The sequence below is a fragment of the Labeo rohita genome, chromosome 20, assembly GCF_022985175.1.
Source record: "Labeo rohita strain BAU-BD-2019 chromosome 20, IGBB_LRoh.1.0, whole genome shotgun sequence".
NCBI classification, from domain to species: Eukaryota; Metazoa; Chordata; class Actinopteri; order Cypriniformes; family Cyprinidae; genus Labeo; species Labeo rohita.
In genome coordinates, this window is record NC_066888.1 from 22,663,358 (window position 1) to 22,691,348 (window position 27,991).

Here is a 27,991-nt window from a genome sequence, read left to right on the forward strand (position 1 = left end):
CCAATAATACATTGTATGGATCAAAATGATTAATTTTTCTTTTATGCCAAAAATCATTGGGATATTAAGTAAAGATCATATTCCATGAACATATTTTGTAAATTTCCTACCGTAAATATATCAAAACTTAATTTTTGATTAGTAATAAGCATTGTTAAAAACTTCATTTGGACAGTTTTCTCAGATTCCAGATTTTCAAATAGTAGTAACTCAGCCAAATATTGTCTTAACATCAATTTAATAAAATTGACCCTTACAACTGGTTTTGTTGTCTAGGCTCACATATATTCCTATATCCTCAAATATGTTAACACTTGTTTCACTTTCATTTTTTGCTTTTCCCAACAGACAAAAAAGTTCTGAAATACTCAGACCAAATTAGATTGGACGAGTTTTGTTTTTCTTGTCAACTCAACATTCACACGCTGCTGCCAAACAATGTTTCACGGCAGGTGCTAAATTTTATTTGGGTCTCTCCTCCCCGACAGATTTCTATTAAACGTCGGTGACGTCAAAGCGGACGCCATCTTTGTCGAGGGCAGAGCAGCTCTCCATTGAAGAGGAACACACGGCATTGGCGTTGCAGCAGCTCAGTCCCTACAGAAAGGGGTTGATGGTGGTTCGCTGTTGAAATTCGCAGACAGATACTTCATTACTGACGGTCGTCTACCGACTACGGGATCAGGTAAGCCTTATTTCAAAACGGAGATGAAGGAAAGGATTTGACGCGATTGTTTTTTCGTCTTTCTTTTTGTCTCAAAAAGTGGTTGACTTAAAGTCGCAGCGCAGGCAAGAGCAACAGTGGATGGTTTTGTTAAAATTCAGACTGGCTAATTAAAACAAATCTGTTACCTTTCATTTTGCGTATCCTTTTGAATGCACTGTTTGGAGGATGTCAGATTTTAGGGACAAGCTTGTGTTGTTAATACGCATTTGAATCGTGTGTTGGATGCGGCACGATGTGGGCGGTTTCTGCGTTTCAGCACCCTGGACAGAGACTGCGTTTGCTCCATTGCGTTTCTGTCCTGAATTCACATCGAACCCCTGCAGCTGAATTACCATTATACGTCTGGCAAAGTTTTGCGCAGAGGCGCCATCTAAATAATGATCGACTTGACCAGATGTGTTTAAAAGACGCAGATTTTAGAAAACGCTCTGTTGACGTTACAGCATCAGGCCATTAATCACTGAAATGACAGTGAAAACTAACGCCTAGATGTTTTATTTTGCAGCAGTAGGTTGTTTTAGAACCCAATCGGTTCTTGTTGCTTTGCCTGCCAGATTGATTTGTTCGTCTCTACATATAAATACTAAAGCTTCGATGGCATCAATATGAGGATTTATCGAAAGTGATCAGCGAATTGATAGTGGGGGAGGTCAATGTGGCAAACTGCGACAGAGTGGTCGAGAATTAATGTGCGTGGTGCAGAGAAAGCCAGTCAGATGGGATGACACAGTGTTCAAACTTATTGAATGAAACCGAAATATTCCTTGTCTGCAGGACTAAATCATCTCAACCTTGCCGTATGTATGTGATGAGGCAGCGGTAATTATCAGTGCGTGTCTTCCTGGTGGTAGACGATGGGCGGGGGCTTGAGCAAAGACGAGCGGGGGCGGATGCTGGAGATACCCTCACTGACAATGATTCTTTGACTAGGCTCACGTATGACTAGGGACGTAAATCAGAAAAGAATCGAACGATTCTTATAGTACTTCCAAGGAAGACATAATTGGAAAAAAGACGTATGAGATCATTTCAGACTTCAATTGACTAATTGGCCTTAACTATACAAACAGAAAATACGATGACATATTTTATTCATTCATGTATTTTGTTTAATACAAAAAACCACTGATTACAACTAAAACTTATAATGAGAATCTACACGTTGTCGTATGAACAACCAGTCAGGATCTACACTGATTTAAGACTTAGCAACACAGTAACAGTTGTTTTGATTAATTGCCAGTCATACATGACGAAAGTAGGAAGCTGTTCAGAAACAGCTTGTAATTTGAGTCACAAATATCTGACTCATGAGAGTCAGACATGATGTTGAGTCACTAAAAAGAATCGACTCACATGAATCATTCGATTGGGAATCGATCTACACTGGTCGCGCTGGGCATTGATAAGTTTACTAAAAAGAACCGACTCATATGAATCATTAGTTCAGGGATCGATTTACACTTGATTCGCTAAAAAGAACCAGCTCACAGAAGTCATTCGTAATCGCTCTACATTCAGTCTCAGTGTTGAATAACACTGCCAGAGCGTTTTAGTTTCATAACCACAGCGGCGTCTGAGAACCGAATGTGACAAAAAATACAAATCGAACGGCTCTTCGTTTCCAAACCCTGCGTGATGCATATTTTAAAAAACCATATTCATCGCCTTATGACACATCCTCACGTGGAAAACACATTCTGGCTCAGAATGTACTGATTACACAATAGTATTATCGCGTAAAATCCCTACATTAACCGGATCTCCGTAACAACCCGAAATATCATCTAATCATCCAGTCAGATAGTGCAGTGTGACTTGGGCATGTCGGGATACTGCAGAAGAGCTCTTTTTTCTGTCACGTGCCTTCATCTTGCACCTGCAAATGCTCTAAAGCCAGGGTATTGTTTCTCATCACGGCTGTTTTTGGCCATCCTTCTGTTGTGGTGAGGTTAGTAAATGCGCATGCTGTTACTGACGCATTTATGAGTAACAGAAAATGATACTTTACTACGATGAGCGGAGCATTGGGTTTCGGGCTCTATTTGTCTTGCGGCGGTTGTGAGAGACAGGTTGGCACGCTTCTGTTGTTGAATCTGATGGTTTAATGCGGCTTATTATGGCTTGACTGCAGAGCGCAGGGCGGCAGGGATGTTCCCCGAATAAGTGGTGACTCACGCAATGCCAGACCGCGATTCATCTTGATTTATCGATGCCCATTGCAACTTAATATATAAATATAGCTAATATTAATGCATTCTATATAATATAGCATGCAATGTTAATACAACTTAATAGTCCACAAGATACAGTGATTTATCCATGTACTTACGGATTCAGGTTCAGGTTTTACTACATGTATTTTTGAACAACACATGTTCATAGTTTTAATAAAGGGCTGAGCTCAATTTAGAGTGATTCACTTAAATCCTACAAATTAATATGTCATCTTGAAATTGTTTCATCAAATCTTGACACTGAGGCAGCGACGTGCTTTATTATGGTTGCTCCAATGTCTTAATAAATCACTGTATCAATGAAATGTTGTGATAGATATAATGAAAAAAAGAACACTAGAAGCTTTACCAGTAGCCTATTATAGGAAATTGCACTGTTATTGTCGGTTACATGTATATCTATCACCCTAAAGTCATTGATTTCATATTCCTAATTACATTTCACACAAAATTGTTTTAGATTAAAGCACCAGCCGGGTGAAAAGTGAGAACTGATTTGCAATTCTCCGAATTAAAAACAGCAGCCGGTCTTGGGGGGGCACTGAACACTAAATCTTGAAAACAATAACATGGGTCGAACAAAATGGCTTCTGGATATCTCTGCGACAGTCCTGCACAAGTGCACTTGGATGAACACTCACAGATTGGAAATATGGACAAATGCGTCACAAGAGCATAAAAGACTGAAGATGGCTATGGATGAAAAGATGAGCAATGAGAATGTTGGTGGAGAAGAAAAATAGGCAGATAGGAGACGTCAGAAGAGGGCGGCTGAGGATGAGAGGAGAAAAGACAAGATACCCCGAAGAATTAGCTTGTATGATGCATGATGACTGCAGAAAGAAGCCCCCTCATGGCAAACATCTCAGCCTGTAAGCTCTGCCCACACATGTGGGTTTCCCCTCCACCATCTGCAAATATCAATAGTGCTGGAGGTTTCTGAGGGCGGAAGGAGAAGCATCATAAATCAGCATAAGTACAGACGCTGTCTTCGCTCTGTGAGCACAATTTTCGAGAGGTCACAGTTGTTAATAAGTGCAGTCTTAAACTTGCCGAATAAAAGTGAGATTAAGCAAAGGATTAAGAGCTGGCTGATGTAACTTACTGTAGTTTGTACTTGCCATGTAATACTGACAGAGCTGAAGCAATGCAGTGTGTACTGCATTTGACATCTAGTTTATGAAGATGCTCATGCAGGACAAGTTGTCTTTGCTAGGCATCTTAACATTTGTGCCTTATCAGATGGACTTGGGTAATTTCATTTTCTGCATTTGGCTACTTTTGCAAGCTGTTAGTGTGAGCAGTTTTGACAAATGCTGTGGCATCTGTTCATTTGCTCATAGCTGCAGTCTGAAGCCATTTTAGATTCGTAGCTTTCTGCGAGTTCACATAATGAAGTTTTCTACAGTGTGGCGCATACATAAGACATACAGTATAGTGTATATAAAGGCACACGGATTAGATCACGCAGATGATTCATTCTTTCTCAGTTTACATGTAAAGATTAGGCCGTCTGATTCCATTAAAGTGGAATCGTATTTCACTATTAAGTAGCATCCTATAGTAAACACTACTTGGAAATTCAATATTAGCCTTTGCTTCATGTTTGCATATTTCCTTTTTAGGATTATTTGACTATTGACCCATGTTTGAGATGCCAAACAGTCATTTGATAATAATACACACTGGTTCATTCAAGCAATTCAATAGAATGGAGAAAGATAAATTTGCTATAGTAGAAGTATTAACGCTTGTATTTTCTCTTTGCTTGTCAATCACTGTTTCTCATTCAGAAAAATCCTTTCTATTGTCCACGCTTTATGTGAATGTAGCTGAGCTAAATGTAATATAGCACTATATATGCACGTTAAAGAAATTATTTTGTGGCATTAAATATTTTTATTTTATTTTATTTTATTCATATACTTATTTTGCATTTTTATATGCTTATTGTTCCAAAGCAGGTTTAGAATTAACAGTGCCTTGCAAAGCCAGAGTATTTTTTTTTGTTTTTGCATTAGAAAAAACAAATCTTTAAACCATCTTTAAACCATTTACTTAAGATGCAAAATTGCATGGGATATTAAGACTTGTTTTCAAACGTAATTCATTCGTTTGCAAACATTCATTCATTTATTTTGAGCATATGTATAACAAAATTTATGCTTAAACAATAAAAATAATTCACTAATGAGGTCAGAAAAAAACAGCGTAAATGTATGAATAAAACAGATATTTACATTTATGTTTAAGGATGTGTCGAAATTTTAAAATGCATTGTTTATTTGAATTGTTTATATATGGCTTTATTTCTTTTAGCTAAATGTACCTCTAGGAAATAAATCTGTCAATTGTGTTTCCGTCAAGCAAAGGCTTTTGGCTGCTTCCTGGATCCTGGGCTTCCTAATTGCTTTTTAATGTCTGTTGTTTATGACTCCTCAAATATTTAACACCTGCTGATGCTATCATTCAGGTGTCATTTTTTCTGTCCTTTCTTCATGCCTCCCACCCCTCCTGTCTGATCAACAAAACAAATGTCACAACTACGATACCATCGGTGCAGTTTATGAGATTTTCAGATAAATTACTTTTGTTGGCACCCAATGCGATTTGACTTTGCTGCAGTGGGGAGCACATTATGTAAATACAATAACAGAATGTTAGGACGCCAAAAAAAAAAAAAGTCTGGCAAGGAAACGATATTATAGCGAAACGGCAGTGGCAGTTAAAAACAGATCTTTTGCAGGTGCGAAGACATTTAAATGTTTGTTTTTAGTGGGTCTGTTTATAGAAAATGCACAATAGCTGCATCCACTTTCACAGCACTCTCATTCCTCTGCTGCTTTCTGATCATTGTTTCTATGAAGATGCAATAAAAACGGGAAGGTCACACTCAGCCAGCCCTCCAATCCTTGCCCTGTCAAACTCATCACTTCATCACTCGTCATTTCGCCAAGAACCTTGAAGCCAGATGTGGAAGCGAAAGGGTACAGGGTGTCGGGGTGGGGAACACGGTGTCTGTTTTAATGGCCGTGTTGTTCATAAATCCATCCTGGGGCTTCCCCGTGAGAGGGAGTCTGACTCTGAGGTTTACAGGCTGGCGAGGAGGGAGGGCTCTCTGCAGTAGGACCTGACGCTGTTGCTGCAGAGCTGAACACAAATGGGCTTGTGAAATGGACTCTGTCAAATCAATTGCATTGGCTGTTGGATCTCCGCTAAATCACAAGACCCTTCATCCCAGTGTAAAAGAGGGATATAGATGAGGTTCTAAGGCTGCTGCTGCAGTCTAGTTTATGGCGCAGCAACATGAGTGCGTAGTGCAGAATCGGCTAGGAAGAATACTCAGTATGCAGCCACATGCACACTGGAATGTATAATTTAGATCAGTACTAATGACCGTCACAGATCACAAGCCTAATGATTTTCTGTTAGAGAGTACATGGTCGGTTTTTGTAAATTTTCTATTTAATTATAATGATGATTTTGTGGGATTCTTTAATTATAAATATTCCAAAAAACTGGGCCTTTTTAGTTTTTCTTTTTTTTTTTTGCTTTGGGTTCATTTTTGTAGCACGTTTTTCATTATGCTTACTGTTCCAAAGCAGACTTCACTGCAGTATAATCAAATTTACTAGATTGTGTTGAGGTCTTTTTATCTTAAAAAGAATTTCCCAGTTTGTTTACATTATTATACTTAATAATTTCTGTATATAATACATATGATTTATACTGAGTGTGAACAGTACAGTGTGTTAGCAGAGCTCTGGAATCACTCGATGCAATCCTCCACTCAGGAGGAAAGGGACTGGTGTTATTAATCACTGCTCTTGAGAGGAGAGGGGGAGGCATCTTTTAGACCTGTCCTCATCTGGTTGTATTGCCTTGTGAATAATAAGCCATTGCTATAGTTTACATGTGGCCGGCTTCATCCCTTACTCCATGGTTTTCAATCAAGGACAAGGCTGGAGACAAATGGAAGCCTTAATGAACTCAGGGACTTCCCTAAATAATGCATTACGTGGTGGAGTTTATTTTGTACTTCTAAACGTAACTGCAACTGTTGACTAACTGTTGAAAAAAATTGGTGTAGAAACAAAATAATTACAAGGAATCGTAAGTAACAAATTGAAATATAGCTGCAAGCAGCAATTAAGGGGCCAAGCACAACAGAGGCAAAATGAGGAGCTAAGCATGGCATGGAGCAACTGCTACAATGAGTAATTAAAGCCATTTTAGGATGATTTTAAGCAAAATTGCTGAAAAATCATTAATGCAACTTCTAGTAATGTGATTTAATGGGTTATCACTTTTGATCAATAGGTGGCGCTGTTAACAAATCAATGTGGTGTGTTCTGTGTTAGGTGACAATGGTGCGCACAAAGTTTGGTGTCAATATGTCAAAGCTATGCAGGGATACAGCTTCAGACGTAATTTGGCATCATGTCTCAAATTTGTTGCAGTGCCATACAAAAGCAGTTTTGTCTATCAACACGAAATCCATAACTTTTGTTGGGCACAGTCTGAAGAAAAACTGATTTGATCTTAGTGAAAATCGGACCAGCGGTCGAGGAGAAGTTTGGAAAAGTAGGTGTTCATCATAAATCAAAATGGCTGACAGGAAGTTCGTCCGACTACGGCAAAATGGGTATCTATGTTCTTGACATGACCCAAGGAATATTTTGAGACCAGTTTGATTACAAAAGGCTAATGCAATCAAAAGTTATTAGCATTTTTGAAAATGTTATTATTAATGGTTAATGAAAGGTTTATCACTTTTAAGCAATAGGTGGTGCTGTTACCAAATGTGTCCTGATCAGTGTGAGTTGACAATAGCGCACACAAAGTTTGGTGTCAATGTCAAAGCTTTGCAGAGATACAGTCTCAGGCACAGTTTGGTCAACAGTCGTTGATGTGTGAAATAATAACCGTTTCGTACATTGATATGAACTTCGTAACTTTTTGTCAGCATGGTCTGAATATGATCTAAGCCAAATTTGGTGACTTTTTAAAAATTTCTTTATAAATTTTGGCCACAAGGTGACACTGCCCCCAAATTTTTTGAGTACTGTCACAGCATGGTGCTGAAGACACATATCAATTTTCGTAACGATACAACAAAACGTAATTTCACAACAAATTTCAAAATGTCTGAAATTGGGTATGGTTTGACTCGGCATGCTGCACCGAATCTAAAGAGACCAGTTTGTGAGTTTTAGCCAAACCTTTCAGAAGTTATAAGCAAAAATAGCCATTTTTCATATCTCCTGACCATTAGGTGGTGCGGCGCCGAAACTGTTCAGGTAGCCTCAGAACATGGTTGTTATAACACTCACCAGGTTTGGTCTCAATATGCCAAACTGTTGTGGAGACAGAGCCTCACATCCATTTTTTCATGCTCTTTGTCTAATTCGTTCGCACATTATTCAAGAAGCGGTTTGACTAATCAACTTAAATTCCGTAGCTTTTTGCCAGCTTTTTTTCCGTAGTAAACACCTGAGTAGGTGTGATCGCGAATCTCGAAAGTGAAAGTAAAAACCGAGTGCACGTTCAAAAAGTGATTTGATAGCGGCTCCCTGATGCCCGCGATTTATATACAGTATAATTACCCAACAATATAATTGCGAGAGAAAGCTCTGAAATATATATATATTTCTCCCATTTCGTATTTGGTTCTGTACTACACATCATTTCCTTTCCGAACACGGTATTTGGATTCAGGCAGTGTACATTTGGGTCAGTTTACATTAAATGTGGTTTTAACTTTCTGGTGGTACGCATGTTTTTGTATGACTACATGTTTAATCTACATGAGAAAACAATGCTGTCGATTTATTGTGGGATATTGGTTGATGCCAATGTCAGATGTTCATCAATTTGCCAAGCATAAACAGCGTTATTAACAATAACATTCATATGAATAACATATGGCAAAAACAAGGTTTTAAGCAGTTTTCCATCTTTGCATCAGAGAAATAGTATTCTCACAGAGACTGTGATTTTGAAACGTCAAGCTCGATAACTCGCTCTACGAGAGTCAATCTGTTGCAACATACATAACACTGTAGAGGGGAAATACCATAACCCGATTTCAAAGGTAATCTCGTAAAACACGTCTGTTTCGCCTGACTCAGAGATTTAGAGGTCAGGCATGATAAGTTCATTCCATTTCAAGGGATATAAGGTGAAGTCAGCGTTTAGCGAAGCACGTGAGAAAAAAAGAGAAAGAGAGCAACAATTTAGAGTGGTTACTGGTGCGGTTTTAAGCTTTAAGTTTAGGAGGAGGACAGTTTTTGTGTGTTAACCGAAGTGCTGCAGTGAAGGGAGAGGCTGCATGTTTGAAGAGAGAAAACAAAATGGCAGCCAGCTCAGAGACGGAGGATGAGTGAGCACATACACACACACCCACAGCTATTCTAAAACAGCATGTGTTTAAACCAGAGCTTCTTATTGATTTGGTAAACAAACATACAGCTATACATGTAATCGCACAGTAACCTAATGGTCAGCAAGTAATACTCAGTAGTTGTTATGTTTACTGCTTTTGGAATCATTATTGTAAAACGTTTATTCCAAGACAGTAATTGGGTCCAGTTATTGTTTATCCAAAATTTTGTGTAAAAAAACCTTTTTTTAAATTTTCAAAGCAAACATTCCGCTAAATGTTTTATTGTTTTTCCCAATAAAACTCTTCCAAAATGTATTAAGTATAAAATTTGATGCTCAAGTATGTTAATCTATACATAAATAATGATTACTTTAATGGCTAGACATTTATAGCCAAGCTATAAATGTTGAAGACCCCTGCTTTATTTCTTTCTTTTATAACTTTTTCCTGTTTACCAGTATTCATTTTCTTGTATTCCCTGTCCAGTCTTATACATTTCTAGTTTGGATATACATCACCAGTTAAAAAGTTTTTGAACAGTAGAATGTTTAATGTTTTTTAAAGAAGTCTGTTCTGCTCACCAAGCCTTCATTCATTACAACAAAAACAGTAACATTGTAATTTATTCCTGTAATTTCAAAGCTGAATTTTTAGCATCATTACTCCAGTCACGTGATCTTTCAGAAATCATTCTAATATTAATATATCTGATTTGCTGTTCAAAAAACATTTATTATTATTATTATGTTAAAAACAGCTGAGTAGATTTTTTCAGGTTTCTTTGATGAATACAAATTTAAAGCATCCTTGCTAAATAAAAATATTAATTTCTACAAGTGTATAATGTTACAAAAACAGTTATTTTAAATAGTAAAAATATTTAAAATTTTACTGTACTTTGAATCAAATAAATGGAGGATTGGTGAGCAGAAGAAAAAAAAAACTTTTGACTGGTAGAACTAGCATGTTTTATCTGCCATCATTCAACAAGCAGAAAACAATGACAGTCATTAATTTAGCAGAAATGAGAGGATTTTCATATTTGTGTTGTTTCTCTTCTATATTTAATGACTGGTAGCACACTGGAAAAAAATGATAGAAATAGTTACCACTACCTAATGCATTTTTAATAATCCTGGGATACAGGCAGTAGCTACAATCATTTTAACCTGAAAGCAGACGTGAATAGCAAAATAATAAACTGACGATACAAATAATAACAAAACCCTAACCTTCTGACCTTTCTGTTTCAAGAGCGTCTGCTAGCAGGTCAATAAATGAGCATCTGCTCAGTTCTCTTGAGCTCTCTGGCTTGCAATGATGTTAGCTTTTTACATTGTTTAGGTTTAGCGATCCAACAATGCAAAGGCCTTCTAATGGTGTCATTCATATTCATGATACAGCATAATACAGCAAAAAACATTACGGTTGCTCACTTAAAAAATGAGATGATGAAAGATGTGGAGGGAGAAGCAAATTAAAAGACAGCGTGGATGTAACCAAAGAAAGTAAATTAGCAGAAAACATTTGTCCTGAGGTTTCACTGGCCTAGTTAAGACAATTTTCCAACATTGTTTTGCTTGTCCGCATGAAAAAAAATTAAGGCAGCAAGGCATCTCTTTCTTTTCGGCCCACCAGTCTCTCAAATTGTGCTCAACTTTTAGGTTGTTTTAAAAATACTGCCACAAAGAATTCACTGACGTTCACTGACCTGACATTTTATGCACTCATCACAATCTGAACGAGTTCATTCATCAGAGGTTAAGCGAGGACAAGCGAGAGACGTTTTTGTATTGGTGTATTTCACTGGCATCAGCTAGGGCACGATGGCATATGGTACCATACTGCAAATTCATCACAAACATGTTTCTATTACCCTGAGCGAGCCTGCATGAGTACACAGCCTGGATGATGGGTCAATCAATTTTAGATTGGTGCTCCCTGATCTTTAACCAAAGCAGAAGATGACATTCATTTCACTGGTGGAGATGGGAGTGTAATATTGCAGCCTTTAGCGTCTCTGGAGTATTTCACAGTAAAAGGTCAGGCAGGCGTGTTAAATTTAATCGCTTGAGTACAATTATGCAATTAATGGAGGCAGTATCGCTCTTTAATACCTGCTTGGAATTCATTGGATATTTCTCTGATAGTGTTGGGTATGGTTGAGTTGAATATTTGGCAAAAAGAAATATTTAAAATTATAAATAAAAATGTATTTATTTATTGCAGACAATGTGTGGTCTTGTATACGAGCATATGAGTTTTACTTTGAACTTCGAATAAGGATGCATAATTGCTCACATGCTTGCGCAGTTTAACACACATTCACAATTCTTCAGTAAGCTGTTCTTTCTAGACCCCTTGGGATGTCTTGCTAGCTGTCAAGCCAGTCTTTTCAGGAATATATCTGTCAAGCTCACAGTTTCCATGAGAGAGCAGGGACAAATTTCTCCTGGTACACCCAGAACCTCAGGGAAGAATTTAATCAGCTAAACACAGCAGCCACCAACTCGGCACAATTCGAGAAGAGGCGATGGGCTCCTTAAGAGCAGACAATGTCCTACTGTCCATTTCTTGACATTTAATTAGCCTGTGTAAATGAAATGATTTTATTAGCTGTATAACTCTAGCTTCCCTTTGAATTTATTATCAGTAGCTGTTTCTCTGAGGGAGACAGAGTATTGGTTTAGTATGGATATATTGTCTTGGTTGATTTCACTATTCAAGTAAGCATCATCGTTTAATGTTTACCCTTTTCTGTCTATTTCTGATTCTTTCAGCTTCCCCCAGACTTCCAATAAAACCCACTCTTCCCAGTTGGAGATCAGCTCCACCCAGCACACCCAGCAGCCATGGCAGATGATGCGGATATGCGCAATGAGCTCTCTGACATGCAGCAACGTGCAGACCAGCTGGCCGATGAGGTAAGGCCATTCACTTCCTCTCTTCAGGCTACAATTTCATGAACAACAACCTTCAAGCTTTAACTGGTTGCAACCAAAAGACTCTAAACAAATGTAGTGCCCACTAATGGAGCTCTGTGCAGAAGGGAGTTTGTTTTTGACCACCAAACCAAGTGATAATGATGAATATTTACAGTAAATTAATGTCAACTCGTGCATTCAGCAACAGAGTGTTTTTACGTTGCATCATCGATCAGCCATATTGGCGGCACTGAACGTAAACAATGCCATTGAACCAAACAAAACTCGAATATTTTGCTGATTACTGCTGCTGAAAATTATCAATTAATGTCATGTTTTGGGCTGTACTAATCGGTCGGACCGGGAGTACCATAGACTGCCAAAAGTTCTAACAAATCAAGGAGAAGAGTGCAAAAAACTGTCTGAGGAACAAAAGGCATTTGTGGTTGGCCAAACTCACATGAGATGAAGACTAATAATAAAAATCCTAATAAAAACTGATTTATTCCACATGGTCTCCCCATGTTGACCAGCTGAAAGCTTCGTGTTTTACCTCTGTAACCTCCTGTTATTGGACACTTAATAGAGTTATCATTAACTGTAAGAATTACTTTATTATAAAATTGTTAGATATTTTAGTAATTCTTTGTAATTATTCTTTGTAATTATAATTTTAGATTAAGCGCTGGGTGAAATATGGTGACTGGGTTGTTTTGACCCAGTGGTTGGGTTGAATGTTTAACCCAACCTTCTGGGTAGTTTTATTTAACTATTGTTTAAAAATGACTATATGGCTAGCTTAAAATGAACCCAAAATATCAGACACATAATTAGAGATATCAGCATTAATCAAAACGTGAACGTTTATTAATAAGCCATTTAAAAAATGTTTATTAATTAATTATTATTTGTTCAACTTATTAGTAAATGTTCATTATTAAACATATTAAGAATGTTAACTTCCAACCTATTTTGGGATAATTTTTAGCAAGAAAAACAGTAATTTTTAAGCAGTAGAGTTAAATAAAACTACCCAGAAGGCTACCCAGCATTTTTTTAGAGTTTACAGTAATTTTAATATATTATAATTTTAGATTCATAAATTAATCATGGCTGAATAGTGCATTTCTACAACTGAAAACATTTTTACATTAAGCTGCATCAATGCCACTAGTAAATAAAATAATTTCACATTATTTAATTTGCTAAGTCATCTGTTTAGTTGAAGCAGACATTCAATTTGTTTTGCTCTTATCCGGGTCACTGACACAAGTTAATTATTTCACATTTTTATGCTCTGTTGATTGAAGCTCGGATAAATTGCTGTAATTTATACTACAGATTTATTTATTTGTACACAGTGGGCTGTGACTGTGAGATGTCAGAGTCCATATGTGAATGTGTGTGTGATGTGGAGGGAGGCTTCACCTGCACTCTGCCTTACATAACGCTGCAGCATTTGCTGTATGTGTGTGTATAAGAACTGGGGGTGGCGCCTGTGTGTTTGCAGCCTGATGGAGCTCCTCATGCCACCCCACGCTATGATTCTCACAGCTGAGCAGAATATTAAAACACAAACGGCACACCACATTGCAAAAATGTCCTCCGGCCTTTCTGATGCACAGAGATATGAATTCATAATACCCCGACCAGATAATATTTGTGTGAAAAATGCTATGGATTTACTCATATAAATGCCAGACTGTTGAAATATGTTTGGTATAATGTTTAAATTATTCAGCTTTAATGTTTTTGACATTACACATCAGAGATAGACAGAAAGATGAGGTCGTCATAATGGTGGATGACCTGAGATCTAAAGTTTGAAAGAAGAGGTGAAGGATGTTCTGACTTACTGCTTCAGAGCACTGACCAGAGTGACATTACTTCACTCAGATTAATAAAAAGTTAAAAAGTTCAGTTACTGAGCACTGCAAATTTTGTGTAGAGGGTTAAATGTTTTGGTATGTTAGTGCTGTAAAGAACATCCATTGATTATTTATCTATTATAGTGTGTGTTAAAAATCCTCCCACACACTACAGCTTGTGGAGGTTTTTATCTCTGTCAGTTCCTAATGAATTCTGGTTTTAACATCTTTTTCCTTCCCCCCAACAGTCACTGGAGAGCACCCGGCGTATGCTGCAGCTTGTGGAAGAGGTAAAGAAACACTTTATTATATTTATATTAAAATGATTTCTCACTTTCTGATCACAAACATTTAATATATGTGACTCTGGACCACGGAACCAGTCATAAGTAGCACGGGTATATTTGTAGCAATAGCCAACAATACATTGTATGTGTCAAAATAATCAACTTTTCTTTTATGCCAAAAATCATTAGGATATTAAATAAAGATTATGTTCCATGAAGATATTTTGTAAATTTCCTATTCCTATTTTTTGATTAGTAATACGCATTGCTAAGAACTTCATTTGGACAACTTTAAAGGCGATTTTCTTAATATTTAGTTTTTTTGCACCCTCAGATTCCAGATTTTCAAATAGTTGTATCTCAGCCAAATTTTGTCCTAACAAACCATACATCAATGGAAAGCTTATTTAATATCCTGAAAAATGCTCTGTGGTTTCAATTAAATAAGCAACTGTTTCACGGTAAAAGTTTTTTCAACATTGATAATAATGGCAATGTTTCTTGAATGCCGAATCAGCATATTAGACTTTTGCATATTTCTGAAGGATCATGTGACGCCGAAGACTGGAGTAATGATGCTGAAAATTCGGCTTTGCCGTCACAGGAATAAATTATGTTTGAAAATATAATAAAATAGGAAACAGTTATTTGAAACTGTAATTATGTTTCACAATATTAGAGTTTTTACTGTATTTAATAAATGCAGCCTCAGTAAGCATAATTGTTAAATGTTAAATTGACTGCCCTAGAAACTGAACATAATTGTGTTAAAAATGGGAAAAATAGAACAAAAAATATATACACTACCAGTCAAACAAAGTAAAACAATAAAAAAACTGTTACATTTTGTAATAGTTGTATTTACTATTTAAAATAACAGTTTCCTGTTTGAATATATTTTAAAATGTAATTTATTCCTGTGATTTCAAGGCTGCATTTTTAGCATCATTATTTCAGTCACATGATCCTTTAGAAATCATTTTAATATTCTGATTTGCTGCTCAAAAAAACATTTATTATTATTATGTAGAAAACAGCTGAGTAGAATTTTTTCAGGTTTCTTTGATGAATAGAAAGTTCAGAAGAACAGCATTTCTTTTCAGCAAAATCTTTTGTAACATTATAAATATCTTTTATCATCACTTTTGACCAAAAGTTTGATTTAAAGCATCCTTGCTAAATAAACGTGTTAATTTTATTTTAAAATTAAAATTAAAAATAGATCCTAATGTTAGGGATCCTAATATTTCACAAATATCTTACATCACTGTATTTTGATTTTGAGAGCTTTAGTCTGCAGACGGAGCTGAGCACGAGCTGGACTTAGCTAATCTAGGCTAGATGGGTTGAGGGTGTAAAAGAGCGAAAGAGAGGTGTGTATATCTGATGAAGTCTCTGCAGCATATCTCAAGGTCATATCGATAATCGCAGCCCATATCTCTGCAAAGAGCACCTCCCCACGTCCATTACTGGCGGATCGGGGAAGTGATAAGTTGCCTCTGAGTTGACAAATAGACAAGTCGCCTGAAGGCTGACAGACTGATAGACAGAAGAAAACTGGAGAGGGAGAGTGCACATAGATCAAGAATAATTTGTCACTGCTGACACAGTCGATCTAAGATACTACTTATGTCAGCCCATACCAGCCTTTTCATGTTTTAGTTAGACTAATCAAATGTTCTCGCCACTTGTAGACGATCAGCAGTACTCCTGCGTTAGGTCAAAACGGAGGTAAATCACATTCATTATTTATACCAGTAGAAGCACTGAGTTTGTTCCAGGCTTTTACTGCTGCGTGGAAATTCAGCGGTTTATGGCACAAACAAATTAATCCCCAAGGATCCATTTAGGGCACATTGTGATCCCATCCGGAATGAGGGGGGTGCTGCTTCATGTCCTGCTGATTTATGCACCAGTGAGCCTTACGATTATCCCAAATATCGATATCCCGCTCCCCTTAAAGCGCTGAAACTGCACTTCCTGAAATATGTCACAGCTGCCTGTTATTTTACAAACTCCAGGAAAAACAGCACAGCAAATTTACCTCGCTGATCATTAGCTTCACGGAAAAGTCATATTTTCTAAGCGGTGAATGAGATCTAGGATGTCAGTGACCAAATAGTAATAGACATGGGTTGCGCTCATTTAGGACTAGCACAGTGGGAGCAGATTTATAACGCAGACATTTCAGGGCACTATTAAATAATAAACACGTCATGGATGACATCTATAGCAAAATATAAACTGGAATCTCTGAGGACATCTGTACTGGTCTTTATGTCCTTGCACTAATGTCTAATAATAATTTTTACTGGGGTTTGGGAGGAGTAGGTGTATGAGTGTAACTCATTTTATAAGCTTTAATGAAGTGACTGATGATTTGTTGTCACACTGAAAAGTGTGTGCAAAATCTGCCCTCAATATAAGAGAAATGAAGAGGCATTGCTTGTTCAGTTGTTGTACTCTAACACTCCAACAACAAAAAACTGGATTCATTCATTGCTGCAATTTTTTCTGCAGAATTTCATTGATGGATTTTTGTACTGTTAAAGGGTGAATTGTCTCAAGCTATGAAAGCTCAGAAAAGACTCTGAATAGATTCTGGCTCACATTAGCACAGAGAGTGCATTACAAACGATATTGATCAGAGCTGTATGCTCTGCAGTAATTAGCGTCTGCTTATTTAGTCTAAGAAAAAGGAGAAGAACATTATGCAATTTTAAATGTCACCAGTACAGCCTAAAAGTTTCTCTGTAGACTGCCTCTGGAATGAGCTTTGTGTTTTGTGTGCTGAATCTTACCTCTTTTTCTATGCCCTTCTTTATTCTTCACTTTGTCTTCCATGCATTTCACCCTCCTTTCCATGCCTCTTCTTCATGGCTCTCGATGCATAGAGTAAAGATGCTGGTATCAGGACTTTGGTTATGCTGGATGAACAGGGAGGTAAGTGTGGATGTATTTTAGATGACAATTTTCATACATTCTTCATACATAAAATTAAAATGTTTTTAAATAATTTTGTATTTTGAAGTATGCACAGTATGTATGTTCTTTCAGTTGATTACCCTTATTAATGCATTAAATCAATACATAAAAATCTTATGCAATATAATCATGATTTCCTCTGCTGTTTCTGAAGCAACTCTAAATCTGTCACCTTTTGCTAATACGTTTCCTCTTTCATTTAATTTTTTTATATACTATTTTATAAAAGAAACAGGACTGGCCACTACAACTGTCCATTTAATGTTTGCATTTAACAAATTAACTGTCCATTTTAAAAAGTAGTTGCCATCATAGTTTTTAGGCCAGCAGCTTCTACCAATAAACTTTCAACAAAAATAAAGCAACGATCGATTTAGCTGGTAATGACAAATGACACTCTTTCCCATAAACTGCACTAATACTCTTTTGTATAATCCCTGGCACAATGCTAATATCATAAAAAAGCAGATATTACCTATTTCAACAGTGTAATTTCAATCCAACATATAAATAACAACAAATCGACAAGGCTCTAAACAGCTTGGTCCCACTTTAAAAGCACACGTTAGCTTGTTTGGCTTAGTGTGATTTAAAAAATGACATAATTGGCCTTGCTTTAAGCATTAGCTTCTTAGAAGCTCTCTGATTGGCTCCTGCGTGTGAGTGCCCCCTCCCTGTCTGCAGCCAGTAATTAGTCTTTTCATAAAGGGAATGAGATCTCAGTCCTTCATCCCCTCAAACTGTAGCCTAAAGCTTATTTAAACGAAACTCTCAGCCCAGAGGTGACACTAAGCTAGGCTGTTATCAAGGAATGAGGTATGTCAAAAGTTCAATTCCTTGTTTAAAATTAGCATTTATAGACACAAGGAAATTAATCTTTAGGTTAATGTGCTTTGCCTAAATGAAAGTGCCTTTAAATGCCAGGGATTACACAAAACTAACTGATGTGGTAGGCTTGTTTCCCTCTTGAACCATTCCCAGTTTGCCTCTCTCTTCCCTGTGACTGATACCTTCACTAAACCTCTTAACAATATCGAACACACCCTGTCTGCACGACAAAAACGCCAGACTGCATCACCGCGGGTCACCCAGCACCTCAGCCATATCATCCCCTAACCACACAGAGACAAACAAACCATAAGCTGCAGCCTCTTCCATTGTTCCGAGGAGAAAAGGAGGCTGTCGGCTTCCAGCGAATGAGTCAGCAAACTACAGCCGCAAAGCCTTGAGAGAGATCAGGGCAGTGTTTTATTCTGCCCCAAGGTCTAATTAAAGAGACACTGTCGCCCTCCTGCCGTGGCCCTTATGGGAGAATCTGTCTGCTCTTGGCCGCCGGGATCAAATTCAAGCTAGAACTGCCTGTGTCCACTGTGACTTCATCCGCTTGATGAAGCTTTCCAAGTGTTAAAGAGATAGTTCACCCAAAAATGAAAAATCTGTGACGTCGTTCCAAACCCGTAAGACCTTCATTCACCTTCTGATGACAAATTAAGATAATTTTAATGTAATCCAAAAGCTTTCTGTCTCTGCATAGACAGTAACGCAACTACCACATTCAAAGCCCAGAATGGTATTGCATTGTGGTCCTCTAGTGAACGTGCATTCTTTGCACACAAAAAGTATTTTTGTAGCTTCATAACATTAACGTTGAACCACTGATGTCGCAAGGACTATGTTATCAATGTCCTTACTAGGGCTGCCCCCTAATAGTCGACTAACCGGTAGTCGATGAGAAGTGGCTTGGTCGACCAAAACTGTATTAGTCACTTAGTCACACAAAAAAATTTCACAGGAAGTGGCAGTCCGTTAAGTCACGCAGTCTGTGATGGACAGATCGTCAACGCCTGGTCTCTGTGGTAATATAGTACATCGGGCAGGACATCCAAACACTCACCTATCATTCATCATCCTCAAATATGGCTTTTCATCTGAAAGATGTAAGTAGTAGCAATTTTACATGGCAGCTCAATCTAATGTTAACGTAGAAACGTGCTATTCAAGTGCCTGTGCAGAGTGTAAAAGCTGAATATAGTGCACTCCCTGCATGACAGATAGAGGTGCCGGTGCAGTCACTTAAAATACTCTGTCATTTTTGGTCATACAGATAAGAATAATACATCTTTTGAATATGTACAGACTCTACATTTGTGTGTACTCAGAATAGCAACAAAACGTTGCACTTTTGTAAAATAATGAAAGCAAACAGGATGTGTTTTCTAAATGCGCAAAACTTCTAAACTCTGTGTGTACTTGCCTTACAGGCATGAAAAATATATCTGTCGAGAGTGAAATGTCTACTTTCGAATGAACCAATTCAAATAGAAAACAAATATTCTCAGATAATGTCATCTGTATGAAACATGCATAGTGGTGGATCACTACTGCGGAGATAACGAGTCAGTGTCGCTGACTTCATCTCTTAAGCCGAAAACAAAGAAAACACTATAGTTTATCAATAAATTATGAAACGTTTATTCAGTCTTCCTACTGTTTTTCACTGACACGTTAATAATCATTACTTCTGCCGGTGCACAGTGGCAAGCTTAGTAGACTATGTAGGCAATTAAAAGCTCATTATTATGACGTGCGACTAATAGTCGACTAATGCTTAAAATGAACAACTACTAGTCAACCAGAAAAATCTTTAGTTGAGGGCAGCCCTAGTCCTTACTGTTGTGTTGCTGCCTATGGAAGGTCAGAAAGCTCTCGGATTTAATCAAAAATCTAAATTATGTCTTAATTTGACTTCTGAAGATGAATGAAGGTTGGAACGACATGGGGGTGAGTAACTAATGAGTGAGTGAACTAACTCTTTAAATGTGAAAGTCAGCATGAACTGCCATTTGCAACCCATTTTACTTCCAAAATGTGATGTATTTTGAGTGACAAGGGATGTTAATGGCCCTATATACCAGAAATGAATTTGAGTTTGCAAAAAAACTTAATTTTAGAAACTTAAAAATGACTGGTTAAGATTGTCCAATAGCCTGTGCGGCCTCAGTGATGTCAGCAGAACAGAAAAGTTATTACTGAAAACACATGGACAGATGAATGGTTCACAATGAGACCAGAAACCTGCATTAAGTAAATAGGGTCCGTTTTTGTTTCATTTTGACTTCTATGCATCTCTAAATACATAAAGGATGAAGTCTTGCTATTTTAACTCTTTCCTAACTCTTTTTTGCATATGTAGGTTCATTCTAATGCATGCGACCCCTTTAGATGCATTGAGCAATTTCGCATCCAGTTCAGCAGTGCTCATTTCTCATATATTCTTGTAAAACAAGAGCCAGTAAATTCATTCCACTGCTGTCATCCCTTTGTCCTGACCAGAACAACTCGATCGTGTTGAAGATGGCATGAACCATATCAACCAAGACATGAAGGAGGCCGAGAAAAATTTAAAAGATTTAGGGAAATGCTGTGGCCTTTTCATATGTCCGTGTAACAAGTAGGTACTGACCATGTGGCGGAAGGGTCTTACGTATGTGGTGGCGTCCGTTTTTTTCACCCTTTTTTTTTGAGTTTCCTTTTGTCACAGTGACTGTCTGAAGTTTTGTCTTCTCTTCTTTGTCCTCTCTTTCCTCTTTCTTTCCTCCCTCCTTTATTTTCCTGACACCTGCTCTCGTTCTGTGGGGGATAAATTACTTGTTGTTTAATCAGAGCAACTGGAACGCATCGAGGAGGGAATGGACCAAATCAATAAGGACATGAAGGATGCAGAAAAGAATTTGAACGATCTAGGAAAATTCTGTGGTCTTTGTTCCTGTCCATGTAACAAGTAGGTGCTGCTTGCCTGCCTGCCTGCCTGCCTGCCTGCCTAAAAATTAATCATACCAAGAGGCCTGTAGACCTATAGTCAGGCGTGCCCAGGGTGGCTTGCCGAGTTCATTACCCATGATCCTAAACACAGACAGTGAGCATGAGGCATGGTCACACATGCTCATAGAAGTACAGCAGCCCGATTGCTTTTGCTCCGGGTCCTTTGATACACGGTTTATCAATGAAATGTATGAATATAAGGCATGCTGCACAACCCAAGGACACCCTTCTTTTAAAATCAAAGTATTAATAAACCATAAACCAAACCACTAAAACTGCATGGATGTGCCAAAGTTGGGGTAAGTCACTAAATGTAGTCCAATACAAGTTAACTGAAAATACTTAAGGAAAACTTAATTATATTTTACCAACTTAAGTATTATATATTTATTTGATCAATTTGCAACACTTTACAATAAGGCTCATTAGTTAACTTTAGTTAACTACATTAGTTAACATGACTTAAGAATGAACAATACAGCATTTATTAATCCATTATTAAAATCACAAGTTCTGTTTGTTAACATTAGTTAATGCACTGTGAACTAACATGAACAATTTTATTAACATTAACAAAGATTAATACCTAGTGTAATAAATGTATTGTTCATTGTTCGTTCATGTTAGGTAATACATTAACTAATGTTAACAAATGACACCTTATTGTAAAGTGTCACAGTTAAATTATTGTTACTATCCAGCCATACTAGATTAGTAAACATTACGTGACGCACTAATCATTTTGAGTTGTTTGCAGAGAAACGCGATTATAAGCAGACGCTTAGACAGTTTTGTGTTAGTTTTAAAACATAGACTTCAAATTGTGGCAATTTTATTACGAATTTAAATAGCAAATGGCATTTTACCGCTCATTAATGTGGTGTGACATAACTGGAAATGCCTAGCTTCAGCAAACGGATAGATACTGTAGGACGAATTATACTAATTATAGGACGAAAAACATAAATGAACATCAAAGAATGCATTAAAATATATAGTACAAATTACTGAAATTTATCATCTGTCGTGTAATTCGTGTTTTAACCGTGAAAAGACGTCAATAACACAACGCGTTAACAAATCACGTGACGTAAGTTAATGTTACCTCAGGAAAGCCATTCAAACGATTAACTTACTGCTATTTAGAAAAAATAATGAGTATCATGTCGCTATATTGTTAAAAAATATACACTGTTAAAACGAACTGTTATTTAATGTATAAATCTCCTAACTCTGTCAAAAATGTCTGAAAATTGTTTGTAATGGAGGCAATTTTTGTAATGACAGCAACCATTTAAATGATTATAGATAGTCAACAACTTGGAATAGAAACATAATTATATCATTAGAAAGCACTTTACCCTTTCATTAAGTGTATGAAGCTCAAAAAGATGTTTCTTGGTCAAAACGACTCAAATGATGTGAAGATCAAAATATATAACAGCATTTGCTTTAAAATGTACATACATACTAGTGTGTGTTTATTTTACAACTTTGAAAGCACATCCATCAATGCTACCTGTATGACTGCAATAGCATGTCCCCGAATGCCAAATGCATGCTCATGCATCTCTTGCTAATTGCTGTTATTTGTTAAAGAACAATAATGCATAGTAACAATGCTGATGACCAACTCCTACTGAAAGTCATTCAGATGATCTAACAGTTTCAAGCCTGTCTCATTCATGTTGACAGGGATAGTTTGGCAAAGAACAGGACGCGCAGTCCAGTCTATAGCCGCAGTACAGTGAAGAGAGCCAATGCTTTTGCAGCTTCCCCAAGGGGAGCATACGAGATCTAGGTCAGACAGAGAAAGATACAGTGCAGATATTCAGTTTTTTATATGACAGCCTGTCATAAAATCCCAGACTGATGCAGAGGCACAAATGAACCTGTGCGCTTAGGGAGGTTGAATTTTGGGTCAGACTTTTAACTTAGTTCATAGTTTTAACAAAAGTACACTCGCTTTTTTAAATATAATGTTAAAGTAATTATTTTAAAATCAAATTTAATTTTCAGTAGATAATAGTTGAAAGAAAAGGGAAAGTCATTTTTTCTATGTTCTAACTATTAATGTTTTAGGCATTGTTTGCCAGTATGAGTATTAACTGCTCCTTCACAATAGATAAAGCTCAACATGCTGTTTAGAGGGAGAATGGAAGGAAGGCAGCCGGGGGAATTGTAGCTTTAGTCCGTCTCTATAAATAATACTGCAGTGGGAGGCTTGGCCATCTCTCTTTAGATAAATCAAGAAATATTAGAACTAAAATCTATATCACAGGCAGAACAACAGCTGATGAATCAAACCGCCTTGTTTGTGCAAAACATTCAGTCAATGAATGTATAAATTAGGTTTATGATTTTCTAGATGCAATTATGAAAGAGATTATTTAAAAGAATAGTTCATCCAAAAATGCAAAATACCACATGATTCACTCACCCTCAAGCCATCCTAGGCTTTCTTCTTTCAGACGAATACAATCAGAGTTGAAATGAGTTGAAAAATGTCCCAGCTCTTTCATAATGGCAGTGAATGGCTGTTGAGATTTTGAAGTTTAATAAAGTGCGTCCATCCATCATTAAAAGTACTCCACATGGCGTTAATAAAGGCCTTCTGAAGCGGATCGATGCATTTTTTTCAGTTCAGAAGGCCTTTCCGGATGCACTTCATTTGACAAAATCTCAACAGCCATTCACTGCCATTATAAAGCTTAAAAGAGCCAGGACATTTTTTTTAAAAAATAAAACTGAGATTGCATTTGTCTGAAAGAAGAAAGTTATATACACCTAGGAAGGCACCTAGGATTTATATTTTTGGGTGAACTGTCTCTTTAAGGCTGTCCTATTGACAGACTATTAAATAAAATGGTTTGCAATTATGATATTGCTTTCAATCTTTCACTTTGATTATTGTTATTCTATACCTCACCTCTGGCCTCTAAATGATCAGAATATCCCACTGCCATGCCTGCAACAATAAATAGTAATAATCCATAATAGGTTGTTGTCACATTTGATAAGATTGCATATGTTTTGGATAATTGCAGTGTAAAAGAGGCTATAATTACCAATAATTGATAGTTTCATTCATTTGCGGGTCTGGGTTAATAATCTCATACCATTACTGATCTGTCATTGTCTTTCCTACAATATAATATTCATTTTATCTCATATTTAAGAGTCAGAAACACTGAGGTGAGAGGTGGCCAGTGAAAGGGCAAGATAGGATGCGGTTCTCTTCCTCCAGTTTCTTTTCTGTTGAAGTTATTTACACTTGTCTCCACTGATGTGGCAGTCCTGTTATTCTGTGTTGTCTGTCGCCAAGGCCTGTGCTCTTTGTTATTTGTCATAATTTAAGAGGGGTGACAGCTCATGTGCCATGGGGCGACCAGAGGTGACCTCTGAGTCCCATTTTTCTTTGTTTGGAAATGGCTGTCCACCTCTATTTACATCCCCCATTTTCAGAAAGGTATGTGTCTCAGCATCAAGTACATGTATGTTATATGTCCGCAGGATATAGCATTCCAAATTACAAAAAGCCCCTTGAGAATGAGCCCATCCCTGTTATGCTTGCCTGGTAATCCATGTTTGTTGTTGATCTGTGAACACACTGCTGCTGATATGGACGCGTCCGGTTACCCTAGCGCTCACGCTTCCCCCGACTCTGTGCAGAATGAAGAGCGGAGCCAGCAAGGCCTGGGGAAACAACCAGGACGGAGTGGTCGCGAGCCAGCCCGCCCGTGTGGTGGATGAGCGCGAACAGATGGCCATCAGCGGAGGCTTCATCCGCAGGTGAGAGGCCCCGGATTCCAGGACGCTCTGTCCAGAGGGTTAGCTGGATAAGAGCGAGGTTTGATCGTGTAGCCAAAAGGTTAAACAAATCTGCTCGCAACAGCTGCGTCTGCTCTAATAAAAGGCTTAAGAGGTCATATGTATAGACGGCTCATGTGTATGCAGTCAAATTATTGGTGTTTGTGGATTTAAATTGACGTTCTGCTGTGCTTGTGGATGCAGGGTAACAGATGACGCCAGGGAAAATGAGATGGATGAGAACTTAGAGCAGGTGGGAGGCATCATTGGTAACCTGCGCCACATGGCCCTTGATATGGGCAACGAGATTGACACCCAGAATCGCCAGATCGACAGGATCATGGAGAAGGTATGGATTGGCTCTCAAGGCCAGATTTTCCAAGGATAAATCACACAATCTTAAATCCTATTAAAAAGTGCAGTTTTAAAACTCAGTTCAACCAGTTGAGATGAATATCTGTTTGCAACCCATTTGCATTCCATAAATATTTAGGAATGAATAAATTAATATTTATTAACATTACTAAATGAAATATTTTATTATGTGATATATTATGTATATTTTATATACAAATTATATTATATTGGTAAAAATTACAAAAGACAGAATGCACCAGTGGTAAGAATATTTATTAATGAATTAAATAATTTTTTTTATATATAAAAAGTCACTTCTGTAACATAAATAATTGGGAATTACTAAATAAATATATATTATTTATTTAACTGTTATATTATATTATATTATATAACATTATATTATATTACATTATATGTTATTTAACGTTATTATTTTATTTAATTAAATAAATAAATAGTAATAAAAGTAAAAATATAAAAGTATTTTTATTCTTTGGAAAAGCATGAACCAATGATAAGAATGTTAATTAATAAATTTAATGTCAGTTTTGATTTAATGTTCACTCCAAAAATTAAACAATATATATACAATTTTTACTTCTATAACATAAATAATTGAGAATTACTAAATGAATATTTATCAATTTTACTAAATATTATTATATTATATTATTATTTAACATTATTATTGTTATTTTAGAGAATATTGTTATTTTATTATTGTTAGATATTTTCAGCTTTATGTTCATTTTAGTTGAAGTTTGTCATTTTTATTAGTTTATGCTCTTTTTTTATGTCTATATAGTTTTTTTTTATTTCAGTTTTAGCTATTTTAGTACATAAAGTTAAACTAAATGAAAACGAGAAATGTTGCTTTAAGTAAAATATATATTTTCTTTTTTTTTTATGGTTTCAATATTAACTTTCAGTTAATACTGTAAATATATTAACTATACAACTATAATAACCCTGATATATATTTCGAACTATATAACTGTGAATAACATACTGTATATAATCCAACTGTATATAATGACTTGATTTCGCTAATAAAACACTGTTTGAACTATTTCAGGCTGATTCCAACAAGACCAGGATCGACGAAGCCAACCAGAGGGCCACAAAGATGCTCGGCAGTGGCTAAGCCTCTGGTCCGCCTGCTTTTACCAACCGTGCAGTTTGTCAAAGGCAATGCGCTTATCATGGTATTTACCTTCTAGGTTTGCACACATGCACATATCACCCGGCCCCCATTGTAAATGTCGTTCTATGTGTCGTCTGTCAGCTTTTTCAATGATTGTCCTCGTAAAATGATTTCTTATACTCTGTATCATTCTTTCCAAAGGTTGTATATAGTGCTGACTCGATGGCTCTTGCTCACTTGTGAAGTTTTTATTCTCTTTATTGCCTGTATACATATACGTATGTATGTATACATATATCCGCTTGTATGTGTATACATATAGCCTATGTGTATATATATATATATATCGAATTTTTGCTGGAGGAACTATATAGGAATGCTATACAAGCTGTCTTTCCTTTTCAGTATCTCAGTATCGTCTTGGTAAAACTGTGTCACACCACTCGGCTACTGTCATGCTCCTTATTTTGATGTTGTCATGACAATGAAGAATGGGAAAAAAGATTTTGCAAATGATATTAATACAACAAGCACTTACAATCAATGTCCTTGGTTCATATCCCCTCATCACAACCATAATCAGTTACTGTTTAGACAATGTGCAACTAGATTCTGTAGCTGTAGTAGTAAAAACATTGCATTCCAAGTGATGTGAATTGTGCGTTATGCATGACAAATGGTAGATCTTAGCGTCTTATAAATAAATCTTGTTTTTAAAAGATGACAAAAAAAAGAAAAAAAAAAAATCATGGCAGTAGCAAAATTGACAAAAGCATGCTCAGTATTAGGACACAGTGGAACGTTCCATATTACTGCAAGTTTGCAATAGTGCCACCATTTCAGTCGATATATATTCACAGACTGTGACCTTTGTTGTAAAATAATGCAAAAGTGACTTAAAGAGGAAACGCGATGGGTGGGAACGAGACGAGGCTGGTGTGGCGGTCCTGCAAAAAATGACTTGTTTTCTAAAATGAATATGCAGTTTGGTGTAGAAAATGATGTTCTGAAAGGTGGGGACTGGTTGTTTACTGTATCATAGGTTTTGGATGCTCTGAAAAAAATAAATAAATCATTTGCAATGTAAAGCAAAGACGCATATTTCTGAGAGACCTTACTTTTATAAGAAGACTGTATCCTGTTAGTTTACTTTCCCCCGTGTGGTTTGTTATTGGTAAAAAATGATAATAATCCATAACAAAAAAAAAGGGTTTTTTTTTGTTGCTTCTGTACTTAGAGCTATGCACACCAAATCACTAAGATGTTGAATAGTTATTATAAGAAGTCAAATAAATACCTTACCTGAATGACACATAGGTTAAACTGTGAGATTGATGTCCTCAACGCATGTAATATTAAAACTCCCTCTGTATCCTGTCAGTCTGTGAAGTGGTTGACATTTTGTAGCTAGCTGAATTGATTAAAAGTAATAAACCCCTAAT

At 36.8% G+C, this 27,991-nt stretch overlaps 1 protein-coding gene across 2 annotated transcripts; it reads left to right on the forward strand.

Moving 5' to 3' along the window:
- Positions 1–518: 518 nt before the first annotated feature.
- snap25a (synaptosome associated protein 25a) lies at positions 519–27,990 on the forward strand. Of its 2 annotated transcripts, none has more exons than XM_051138276.1 (8): positions 519–685; positions 12,130–12,273; positions 14,390–14,431; positions 17,323–17,371; positions 20,747–20,864; positions 24,908–25,027; positions 25,250–25,394; positions 26,481–27,990. In XM_051138276.1, exons 2-8 carry the CDS (start codon positions 12,202–12,204, stop codon positions 26,547–26,549), a joined length of 615 nt encoding a protein of 204 aa, XP_050994233.1. In that variant the 5' UTR covers positions 519–685; positions 12,130–12,201; the 3' UTR covers positions 26,550–27,990. The 2 variants fall into 2 exon arrangements, with proteins under 2 accessions (XP_050994233.1, XP_050994232.1); XM_051138275.1 differs by lacking the exon at positions 20,747–20,864 and adding an exon at positions 21,077–21,194.
- Position 27,991: the final 1 nt, after the last annotated feature.